A 12,516-nucleotide genomic window follows, 5' to 3' on the forward strand; every position below is an offset into this window, starting at 1 on the left:
ATTGATTTTTATCAGTTGATACTTGAATTATTTATTGGTTGAATGAATTGAGGACAATGGAAGATATTTTTAAAATCGTGCAAAAAAGGTTTTCGGAATTTTTCTGTTCTCCTGTGTGTGTGTGTGTGTGTGTGTGTGTGTGTGTGTGAGAGAGCGCTGTTTCTTTTGTTCTTCAAACCAGACTCATCTGCCCATCACAAAACAAACAAGGCTGCTTTTTGTGAATGAAAACTGAACAGTGAGATGGTGTACAATAACACTTAATGAAGGAGCGAAGTATGCTTGGGTTATTAGCTCATGCCTCTGCTTTTCTTCTGTGTCTGTAATATGTGTGTGTATGTAGTATGCAATAATGTGTGTTTTTATTACAAATAAATTAATTAGATCATAGATACACATTTTGTTGTCTGTGTGGGTGCAACCAGTTGATATGTGCGTGAGAGAGAGTAAGGGACAGAGAGAGAGAGCAAGAGAAAGAGAGAGAGAGAGAGGGATTCAAACAGCTGTGAGATTGTGTGAGAGTGGGCCAAGTAAAAAGTGGGCTCTGGTGGTGCGTAAAATGAGCTGGGATTTGGGGGATTGGGGTTCAGTCTTAGTGTGAAATGAAGTTTCTCCCCTTCATTAATCACTTTATTGTCAAAACCCAGAGGAAATGATCATACACAGATACAAATACAGTAATATGTCATTCAGTTTACACTTCACCTAACGCTTAATAAAGAACAAATTAATGGTAAAACAGAGAAACGGTACCTTTAAGCGTGCACCTGTATTGCTTTCTGCAGAAAGAAAAAATGTGTAGAATAAGAACTTTCCTCCTGTAGCTTCATGTGTTTTAATGTACTTGTATAAAACAGGATTTGTGTGTGTGCATACAGGTTTGCACCTGTTTCTGTGTGCCAAAGTGCAGCCTGAATCTGTAGCTTCTAGCCTCTGACTGTCATCCCACAGTCGGAGCGCTCTGTGTAGGAGAGAGATTAGCAGCATCAGCTCATTCATGTGCTGCAGCACAGTGGAGGGGTGAGGGAGGAAAAGAGAGGGGATTGAGTTACCACAGACCGTACAAAATGTGTCACCACTGCTCGTCTCTGTCTGCAACACAGTTGTGACCGCATTTTTCAGCTTTTGCAACCCTAATATATCCTGCAAAGTGCATTTGTGAGTGGGTTGTACACGGATAATTTGTCTTTGAGAAGCATGGTTTGGTGCTGAAGCTGTAATTCTCTACTGGAGCTTCTCTGGGGTAAAGAAACAATAAACACAAGGTACGACTTTGTGTAACATTCTGAGTCCCCAATAGCAGAGACAAGGTAGAAAGTCAGGCTGGCATTAAGGTTCACTAACTCCGGCAAACATACCAATCTTTGGGGAAAATAGAGGAAATATAACTGTATGTTTAGCAGCATCTGAGGCCACAGTGTCACTGCTCAGCTGGGGCTGTGGATGTGCCTAAACAGGTGCTCAAGCATGGAGATATAATAATAATAATTTATACTTTATTGATCCCGCGAGGGGAAATTCGTTTTTACACTCTGTCTAGTTAACATGCTACACAAACATAGGCTGAAATACACACACATGCACAAACAGGATCCTATGGACATGCACTAATGGAGAGGTCTCAGAGTGAGCGGGCGCTCCTGAGCTGGTGGGGGGGTTAGGTGCCTTGCTATAGGGCACCTCGGCAGTGCTCAGGAAGTGGACTGGCACCTCTCCAGCATATATTACCACCACATATTATTGGTGGGTAACTGATTGTAAATGTGTGAATAGATCTACAGGTGCATGAACAGATCCACCAATTTGTGGACCAGTTTCTAAGTGCATACATAGTTATTAATAGCTGAAAAGTATGTATTTAGCTTTAGCTTTTGCATCAAAATTATCTCCATATTTGAGGGTAATATCTCAATTCCAGCAACCATTAACAAGGTGAAACAGCCTCAGCACTTTTGATGTACTGTTTAGGGACATAACACATCTGTTTTTTTCAGGTACAAATCGTATTGACCATGATGCAACAACCCTGGAACTGTTGCTTTCCAGTCTGGCTTAAGACACTTAAGCAGAAACTTATGCAAAAGTCCCCAGGTTGTCTTCTTATTCACTCCACCATTATCCTGCTGGTAAAGTTGCCATTCCAGTCATTGAAGAAGTGTCCGTCTCCTGGGAAAAGGAGCTTCTGGATGTATGTGAGTTGGCCCTCCTGTGAAGATGATGGGATGTGAAGAGGGTAGCTTGGGGCTAATTAGGCCAGCTCTGCTCTGGTCAGCCTGACTGAACACAGCGCTGCAGACAGCCTGTGGTCAAGCTAGACCCTCTTAGCCTTTCACCGAACACACGAACGTGATCGCAAACACATAAACACTTCGATTCAGGCCGCGGGCACAAACTGCTTTCCTTCTGCCACGTTGAATTATCTGTTAGTTCTGCGCCTCTTTCATGGATGAGGATTTAGTGGAGCTGTAGACAAAAATATACTGGATTCAATAGAAAAGACTTAGGAACTGTCATTAGAGAGAATAATTCTTAGCTATGACTGTGTCCATGAAGTCAGCCCATTCATTTTTATAATTAGAAAAGAAGTGGGTGCAGGAAAGAAGAAGAGAGGGGAGCAAGGAAAGCAGGAAACAAGAGAAGAAGAAGCTCTAGTAAATGGAGCAAAGAAGAGAGAGAATTGGTGAAGAAACCAGTCACTCCAGTTCAGAGCTCAACCACTGACCTGCCTCTTTAACAGCCCACCACCTTCAGAAAGGAACCAGGATTTGGTTTCAAATCGGGCTTTTCTGGCCCCTTCTGACGTACTGCAGTTGTCAGTCAGCCAGTGGGATTACTGCTGTGATTTTCGTACGGTTACGGTCTGTGATTTGGCTTCTGAGTCATCAGCCAGTCACTTTGATTGGCCACAGAGGAGGTTATTTGAGGCTGCAATTAATTAGGAGTGCAAACGAAGGTTTGTAGGAGATGTGTTTTAACTTTTTGTGGTAGTTCTGCAGAAGAGTTCTAGTGAAATGACATTTAAGACAGTGTGGAAGTGCTCCCTCCAACTTCTCTCTTCCTTTGTCTCTCTCCATCTCCCCTTGTTTCTTGTCCAATGACTTGGGCTTTAGAGGAGAAGTTTGATAGTTTGGTATGACATGCAAATTAACCTGAAAGTGTGAACACCCCGTCGGCATCGTTTTAAACACACTCACACAGCAGATTGTGAATTGATTGCTGATGCTTTGAAAGGAAGAATAACATTAAAAAGTGAGTGTTCTCCTGTATGAGCCTGATTTTTTTTTTATTCAGCATCCATTGGCTTCTTACTGTCAGAAGCTTTTTCCCCGTTCCTTTCTGCTTGTTGACTTTATGTCTCTCTCTTGGCTACCCACTGGTTGAAGAACTTTTCCACAAAATCACACACTCATGTTGAACACTCATCTCTTCAAAAAAAAAAAAAAGTTACCTTGATGAATCACGCTCTCTTTTCCTCTAATCACTTTAATTGCTATAAAAAGAAACTTTTCAACCTCAGCTCTTATTTCCACTTCTGTTCCAAGCTCGTACACACTCGTTCTGGCTTCACAGGAAGTTTGTACCTGCAGGCTCTGGCCCTTGCACTCCTTATAATTGCTTGCGTGTGATGATGAATGCAGCAATCAACAGATTTGAAGTCAATCTATTGCCCACAATCTTAGTCACTCTGATTTTTATTAATGGCGTGAAATATTAAGCTGAATGTTATGTTAGTGATTTAAACCTGCTCCTCTCTGTGCCCACCTGCAGCTCTGCAAACACAGATAACATTTCACACCCCACTCTGACCTCCCACTTCAATATCATCTTTACGTGCTCCTTCAGTGCATCCATCATCCTATCCCTCCACTTTCAAACTTCACTTTTAAACCATAAACATGCCCTTGCTTTCTCTTTTCTTCCTCTTCCTACGTGTCCTAAAATCTTTGAATCTCTGCACTCACAAAGTGTTTGCTCTCCCTCTTATTCTCTTTCCTTTCTATCCCTATCTGTCTATCAGTATCTCTATTTTTTCCTCTTGTTTTCTGTTCACTTCTGGCTTTGTCTCACTCCTGGGGTAAAGGAAATACAAGGAAGGGCATTATCTGTTTCTTACACTCAAATGGAGTAAGCAACATGCATCTTGTTTTAACAAGATTGCAATCAAAGATCAAATCCAGTAACCCTATGTTTACTGTTATTAAGGACGTTTTGCTTTCTACAGTGGCATGTCACAATAATCTGTCTCTGCTATCCAACTGGAAAACTCTCCCTTATCAAAAGTTTGAATTTTAAGCAGAAACGTTTTTCTCTCTTCGGCGATGTCCTGCCGTTTTCTCATGATTGCCTAAATCTGAAAGCTGTTGCCTGAGTGTCTGATTCTGTCCCCGTTCCTCCTCCCACAGTCATCGCTCGCTCTCTCTCCCTTCTGTCAACCTGCTCCTCGTGTGTGTGTGATGCTGTACAGGGGCAGCTAAGAGCGTGCGTCTCAGCAGGTTGGCAAAACATTAGAGGGGGCATGCTATTTGATATGGCGGTAATCTTCTGTTAAATCCCCCCAGAGTGAAACACAGCCGCCTGCAGCTTTGCACCGATTCCAAAAATGGTTTCCTTCTTCCTCTTTTTCTGTACAAGTATACCCACTTGCTGAGCTCTGCATATATATATGTGTGTGTGTTTGTGGCATGTATGGGTGTGGAATTAGCGAGACTTAATGTCACTGTTCCCGGTTAAAGCGCTGGTTAAGCTAAGCAGCCTGGTTTTAGTTTGTAGCAGAATAATGTGATTTAGTGTTGTGCACACTCTGAGGGCAGATGTGTGTCATCCATGTAATAACGTGTGGTTGGTACAAACTCAAAGGTGGCTGATAATTCTCTTGGCTGAGCTGATTGGTTTCCTCTATGTGCAGATTACTTTGAAGAAGTAACTTTTAAGCTATTTTCCTCTTTTGAACCACAGATAATGTCTTCTTAGTAGCATTGCTGTAGGTCCTAGCTTGTCTATTGTGATTATATTTCACAGTTTTACTGCTGTTGTATCTGGCAACTCTGGAGACACAACACCTTCCTAACTCTTTCTTTTTAAACTTTTTTTTTGACATTTCTTTAGATTTGAAGACTTCAAACTAAAGCTGTCAGCCCTAACTAGTTAATTGCGATTAATTAATCGTGATTCATCGTCTGCTATTTTGTCCCTTTAGGTTCATAAACCTCCTGAGTGTCTCCCTGTAGTCACAATGATGGAAGAGAACAACACTACTGCATCTTTGAATGTCTCACTTTAAAATACTCTCAGACAGCTCAGTTGAAGCGTCCAAAGTAATATCCACCAGGGCTGGGAATCTTTGGGTGTCTCAGGATTCGATTCAATTTTGATTCTTGGGCTCACGATTTGAGTCATAATATATTTTTGATTCAAAACGATTCTGGATTCATGACTCAGAGTATTTCTGAATTAGCTTGTACTTAACAATCTACTCCAGTCATCTTTGAGACTGGCTGAATTTCTTGCTGCTCCATTTGGCATTCTACTGAGTGAAAGAGCTAGCCTTAGCACTAAGCAGGAAGTGACTGATTAGCAACTTTGTTACCGTTCCTATGAGCTGTTTACTTTTACTACAGTGTTTGATCCGTAACGAGTTCCCTTTTCCTTGGTTCCTTGGTTTCTATCTTCCAGAATGTCCTTACTTAACTTCAAAATAAAAGCAGGGTTGAATTCAAGAAGCAAGTAAAAAAACGGTAAAAAAAATTCAAAATAAAAGCCGAACCATTTTTATTTCTAAATGTGAAATAATGGAATTTCAAACATTCCATTAAAAATGCGATTTATCATGTTTAACTATTGAAATGTGGCGGTTAAAAAAATGTAATCATTTGACAGCCCTACTTGAAACTCATAACTCTGAGAAGCTCAAATGTGTGATTATCATATGATCACAGTTTTTGCCAGATGTGTCGTGATGCCTTACAAACTAACAAACTATTGCTCTGATGACATGAATGTGTGGTTTTCTTTTTCAGAAATACAAGGAGTTTGAGCGGGCGGTGCGGGTGGAGGAAATCGATGGGCTGCGGCTGGTGAAGAGGTTGGCAGAGGACATGGAGGAGATGTTTCACAAGAAAGCTGAGGCAATGAAGGTATTTCAACTTCAATCTTCATCCACCACAAAAACCTCAACGTCCCTAATTTAATCAAATAAAAAAAAGTATTCCTGAAGAAGCCGATGGGCACTAGAAAAGGACAAGATGTATTCAATGTAATGACATGATTTATTTTTATCATTTAATCTTTTTTTTATAATCAGTTGGTTCACGTTTTTTTGGAATGAAAACATTACAAAGAGCTCAGTTAAGTCACTCAGTAACATCTTATTTCCTGACCACTCTGCTGACCAGATTGGATGTCTGAGGATGTGCTGTGGTGTCACATTGCAACAGAGGGGAACCAGACACATCTTAGGTTTGCTGTGTGAATGCGGGGAGATATTTGAAAGGGTGTGTGTGTGTGTGTGTGTGTGTGTGTGTGGGGGGGGGGGGGGGGGGGGTGCTGTGGGTGAGGTGACAGACAGAGAGGCTGTGATCTAACTATCAGTGTCTGTGTCACCTCATTGATCCGCTCAGACCAATCATCTGAGTCTAGTGTACTGGGCCACTTCAGGACAACAACTGAATTAAATAATATGAGATTGGTTTCTAAATGCCTTTATTTCTTGTTTTTCTAGGTGAAGGGTTTTATTGTTTATTTATTGTTTTTTTTAGTACAAATGGATAGCCTGTAGCCTTTTTAGTATCCTGTTGAGGAATAACTGTTTAACTGTACAAGTTTAAGGTTCATAATAAACATAAACTTAAACATTTTTACCACATTTCAGATAGGAAGATGGGAATACAGACTTTTTTACCATGCCACATTTCTTTGACAGAATTTGAACAGAACAAATTGAGATTTTCTTTAAAAAGCAGATGATTGTTCATTAAGTATACAGTACATTGTATGCCTGAGCTTGAGACATACATGATAAGAGGCATTATATATTTTAGAGGTGCACTGATTTGGAAGATCAGATCAGATACCGATTTGTTTGTTTCATGACTTCCTTTGGTGTAAGATTCCAACAATGCCCCCATTCTCTCTGATGTTTGACAATGAAAACAAGTCAGACATTGTTCAATAGCTGACTTCATCTGCCCATTAAAAAACATCTCCTCTGAATCAGTAGGTAGATGCACTGGATGCCAGCATTAAACTGATTTGGCACAACAAATATTCTTGGCTCATACCAGAATATTTGTGTTGTGTTGATGTATGGCAGCAGAGCCAAAATAGGCTGATACCGTTGCATCGGTGCATCCCGAATATGTTTGGGCCATCCATTCAACTGCCCAATCTCGTTAAGACAATATCTCGGGAACAGATACGGAGAAAAAAAACATCCAGTTGGAGTCAATGATTAATTGATTTGTATTCTGACCGTCAAAGGTCATGATTATTGTGATCATATAGAATACATTTTTGGCCATAACTCAAGAATACATGGTGTGTTGTCAGTTTTGTAATAGGTGCAGTTCAGGATGTGTCCACGGTGCACTGCCTCTCTGGCTGCAGCTCTAGCTCCAGGTGATAGATCCTATCAGGGCAACATGGTGCTGTTAACAGAAATTGGATTTCTCTCTGAGAGTCAGGTCCAAGGATACAAGCTGAAAGGAAAGCAAGCGAGGGAAAGGGCGAGCGAGAGAGGGCAGGGGGTGAGCAGATAGTGACAAGCCATTTCCATGCTTTAGCTTTGCTTGTGCATGTGTTATTATGCTTTTGAATGATACCTCTGCCCGCACGGATTGCATGACCATGGCTGCTTTAAAGTGTTTGTGTTCACTTTGACAGCTTTTACATTTCCACATACAGAAAACATAAAGTACTTACTTCTGATGTGAGTCATCTGACATTTCAAAAATCTGACTCCTACTGTTACACAATGATTGGTTGCATTAAAGCAAGGTTCAAATTGAATTATTCTCCTGGTTTTGTTATTAACATTCCCTTAAAGGAAAACAATCTCAGCTATTTCATATTACATAACATCGTTATATTATTAACCATTTCAGTATTACTTGCTTTAATTTGTGAAATGAATTTGTCAAAACAGAGACACATTTCTTCTCAACGGGTTTCATTTGTTTCATCACTAAGGCGCTTATTTATTTGTGTTAGATGAGGTGTTTTTTTTAACTTATTGTCTGTATGTGTGTGTAAAATACTTGGAGGTATGAGGGCGTCTTGGTAAACAATTATCTTTTGTGGAGGAGCCTGATATTTGTGCATCTCTACTGTGTGTTCATTTATGTTTAGAGTAAAGGTGATGAGGGTTGTTTATATAGGAATACTTTCTGTATTTAAGTACAGCAAATAACTGAAAAATAAAAGCCCCTGCCCACATGATTTAAGAATTTAACCATTAACAGGTGCTATTATGACGACACTTCCTCTCCACCTCTCTTATTTTCAACGCTGACAGTCAGCCTTGTGAGGATTTTTTTTTGTCGTGATCCTACATATAGAGACCCTTTCCCTCCTTCTCCATCTCTTTCCATTTGTTGCCCTGCTTTTATTATTCTCCTCTGTCTGCTGTCCCGCTGCTGTCCTTAAGCATCCCCCGCTCCTTTGTCCGTCTGTCCCCTCTCTACTCCGCCTCTTCCCATTTATCCGCTTTTTGCTTAACTATACGTGGCGCTTCGGTGATTCAATTTCCGTTCAGGCGCCCTCCCCTGTCCGTCAGTGCGGTTTTATCTCCTCGTCTCCACGTTGATTCCCGCTCTTCATTGCTCACTCCACCTGCCAAGAGACAGCAGCGCCTGCTGCTGCTGCAAAAGGGTGCACCTGTAAATATGTGTACGCTGGCCGATGTCATTCTTTGTAGGAGTATTTGGGTGATTTTATGATTTCTTTTTTCTGTGTTGGAAGATGATTTGGTAGAGAACCATGTTTATTCACTTATTTTATGGAATTAAAGCTTCTGCATGTTTGTTTTGTTTTTTCCCCCCATGTGGTTAAAAGAGTGTGACAGAGTGTATACAGTTTATAAGTGTGTTATTGCATTTAGAGTTGGTGTGTATGCCTTGATCCACCCTCTCTTATCATCTCTGCATTATTTTATTTTTTTTAGCTCAGCCACCGTTCGGTCTGAAGGGAAATGAAACTTTAGCAAAGCCCAGTTTTCCCTTTTAGCTGCTTTGGCTAATTTAATTGCAACACTACCAATATAGATAAGCTTAAAAAAAAAACAATGTTTCAAACTGTCATTTGATGGAAAGGACAGTGAGTGATTTTGTGTGTGGATGTATATGTGTATTTTTGTGCTTATTCCTGGACTGAGCAAGCCTATTAGGTTGTCTTTGTTCATTTTTAATTACATTGCCTTCATCAGTTTCTGAGTTGGTGGGATATGATCGTCATCTAGCAACTCCTCCTCTCCTCTCCTCTCCTCTCCTCTCCTCTCCTCTCCTCTCCTCTCCTCTCCATCTCTTTTGAAAAAGTTTTGTCTGCTGGCTGAAAAAGGGTGGCAACAGCCAGCGGTTAAAGAAACAGTGCGCATGTTGTTATCAAAGTTAAAAGGCGTGGAGCTATTGTAATGCCCTCTTTGAAGTCAAGCGCTGCTGTGTTTCATGTGACAAATGCACTTCAAAGCAGAATGGATGCCTTGCTGCTAGGACTGTTTCTCCTGTAATGACATTCGGTGTCTGCATTCTCTGTACCTGCTGATATCATTTACCTGTGGCAGCTATGCCTCTGTAGCCCCAACATGATTACTAGTGTAGAGCAGGTAAAGTCTGCATGAGTGTATGTTCAAAATAAAAAGCTCACACAGCACTTCAAATGAAATTCCTCTGCCAGCAAAAACTCCTATGATCTTTAATTTACTTTTGTTGAAATGCACAGTGAATATTAAACACAAAGTTAGCATTTTAATAATGTGCCACATCACCTGCAGGAGAAGATTTGAATTAAGATGAATAAGAGTCCTATTTTTGAGTTTTTAACCGTCATTTCTGTCTGTAACAAAATGATAACTTTGCTATTAAACAGCTGAGCACATCCAGAGTTGGTCTTACACACAATTTTCTGATTATTTCTGGAGTCCTGGATGTGCTCTCTTGGATTCAACTCCTAAAACGCATTAAAGACCATGCTATAAAAAAGATGCATTTACATTTAAAAAAAAAAAAAAAAAGACAGCCTTAGAATTGTTCTTCTTCTCTATGTATCACAATTCAAAGAGCTCCTCAGACCTTCACTTCTTTGAGTCAACAACAATCCTTCCTTTAGTTCCGCTTTGTATATTTTATACTTTAAATTTATTTGATTATTATCCACTAATGTGAAGCAACATTTCAGCAATGGACTTATTCAGACAGCCAGCTGTTGGCACCAATTCTTCAGTAGGGTGCTAATAAAACTTTTTGAAGAAAGGTGGAAATATGCCATTTATACTTTCGTCCTTAACCCTTTAGTCCCTGTTGTGTCTACTCTTAAGGAAGTGGACACTTCAGTTGACTTTTAAGTCGTGGTTCATGCACACTACATTTTTTTTTCTTTTTTTTTTTACTTTTCCTGATGTATATACATTTTTTTTTTTTACATTACTCAAATGTTTCCACTTCCATCCAAGAGCAAAAACAAAGAAAATTTGAAAGAGTTTTCAAAACTGTTGGACAGAACAAATTTCCCATTCCCACCCACATTCTCATGAAAATAAGGAAATGTCAGTTTATTTGAATTGTTCAGAACTTCTTGCAGATTTGAGAGCTGAACTTGCTTATCAAATGCCCCTTAGCCTGTTTCACATACAGTATGTACTCCTGAAAATATCTAGATCATTTCAGGAGGACTGCTCCGGATATTCTCCTGACCTGGCTGTTCACATATGCTCCTCACAGCGGGAGACTATCCCTGTCAGGTGGGAGGAGGGGTGGGGGGTCTCCTGAGGTTAGACTTGATGTAAATAAAAAATAGTAGCGGAGTCCATTATAAGATGTTATAATGAGAATATTTGCCTTTATATCAATGATACGTGTTGTGCAATGGAATCACACTGTCAACAAAAAAGCGGAGAACAACATACTGAGGAACAGAAAACGTAATGCAGCCTTTTAATCACGTGCAAAGAGATCGTAGTGGCCTCCTACGTACACTCTATGGACCTCGCAGCAATCACTCTCCCATTGGCTCGAGGTAAATTATCCGGAGAATATCCTGCTGCTTTCTCACTCCTGACATTATCTAGAACATTTCAGGACATTCAAGCCCAGACATTTTCAGGAACTTAACTTTCAGCACCTCACAGTGCACTTTCACAACTCAATATACTCTGTTTTGTTAATGCAAGATGAGTAGAAGAAGTGGGAGGAGTCGTTGGTAATTCTGACTGTTTCTGTATTAATGTCACTACAACATGTAAAAAGACGTTTCTGCAGCAGAAACAAGACTGTAGAAATATAAAGCAACAAAACTCCACTCAGTGTGCGATGTCATCACCCCGCCCATTCGTTCATGGGGAATGTTCCTATACTGGCTGAGTTCACGCATCGGCCCACGGACATGCATGCATAAAGAAGAGATGAGGAGATTAGTTCATTTGCGTTAACACAAGTCACTCGTACAGTGTCAGGAAATGTTCAGGAGTGCTATGCATGTGAGAAAGGCGATGGAGAGACTTCTTATTTGTAGGTGTTTAGCTCTGAGTTGTGTTGGGGATCATAACAGTGCAGTCCTGTCCTCCCCCCCCTATCTTCCTTCCTCGCTGACATACACACACTGTCACACTGAGCTCACAGCACTGCTAGTCTCATTTCCCTCCTTTCACTGGCTGTCCTCCGTCTCAGCTCATTGCCACATCAGTGTGTGTCTGTGTGCGAGAGTCTGTTGAGAGTGATGGCTCCTAATGACGGAGCAGAGCCAGCCAGTGGAGATCAGGACACCGCCGCCTTTCCTTTTCTCTCTCTGCTTGTTATTCTGTCGCCAAGAATTCAAAGGGAGAGTGAAATTATTGTGTTCTAGAACTATTAGATGGGGATGTAGGTGGGAATGATTGGAAAGGTAAATGTCATGGAAAAAAAGATGAGTCAAAAAGTTCCATCATATGAAAATGCACAGAAAAGGGACAGATGAGACGGAAAAGAGAGAGGGCAGGCAGTGCCGTGTAGAGCTTTCCATTTTATTTTTTTAGTCAGCAGAACTGCTCAGAACTTGTCAAGCATTGATTATTGGGACCTGATGTATCGAAGCACACTCCTCCCTTCCCCTTTCTCTTTACCTCTCTCTTTCACTTTTCCTTTGTATCCCTCTCTCACCAATGCTCTGTCTACTTGGCCTGGGCCCAATCTAAATGTGCATAAGAGGAAGCAAAGTGTCACAGTGCACTTTTACATTTTGTTGATGCTGCAAGTCTTCCCTAGCTGCTTTGACAATATTAATTGCTGTCCCCTAGTGCTATTGATGGGCTGACCCGAGTCAATCCAGCTCAGC

At 40.8% G+C, this 12,516-nt stretch overlaps 1 protein-coding gene across 2 annotated transcripts in view; it reads left to right on the forward strand.

Moving 5' to 3' along the window:
- cacna2d3a (calcium channel, voltage-dependent, alpha 2/delta subunit 3a) overlaps positions 1 to 12,516 on the forward strand; it is a 113,673-nt gene that overhangs the window by 15,862 nt on the left and 85,295 nt on the right. For both annotated transcript variants that reach the window (XM_061056889.1, XM_061056890.1), the window contains exon 3: positions 6,018 to 6,134. In XM_061056889.1, coding sequence (XP_060912872.1) covers positions 6,018 to 6,134 — 117 coding nt within the window. The remainder of the gene's footprint in view (positions 1 to 6,017; positions 6,135 to 12,516) is intronic.

This window comes from Labrus mixtus, chromosome 15 (genome assembly GCF_963584025.1).
Source record: "Labrus mixtus chromosome 15, fLabMix1.1, whole genome shotgun sequence".
NCBI lineage: Eukaryota > Metazoa > Chordata > Actinopteri > Labriformes > Labridae > Labrus > Labrus mixtus.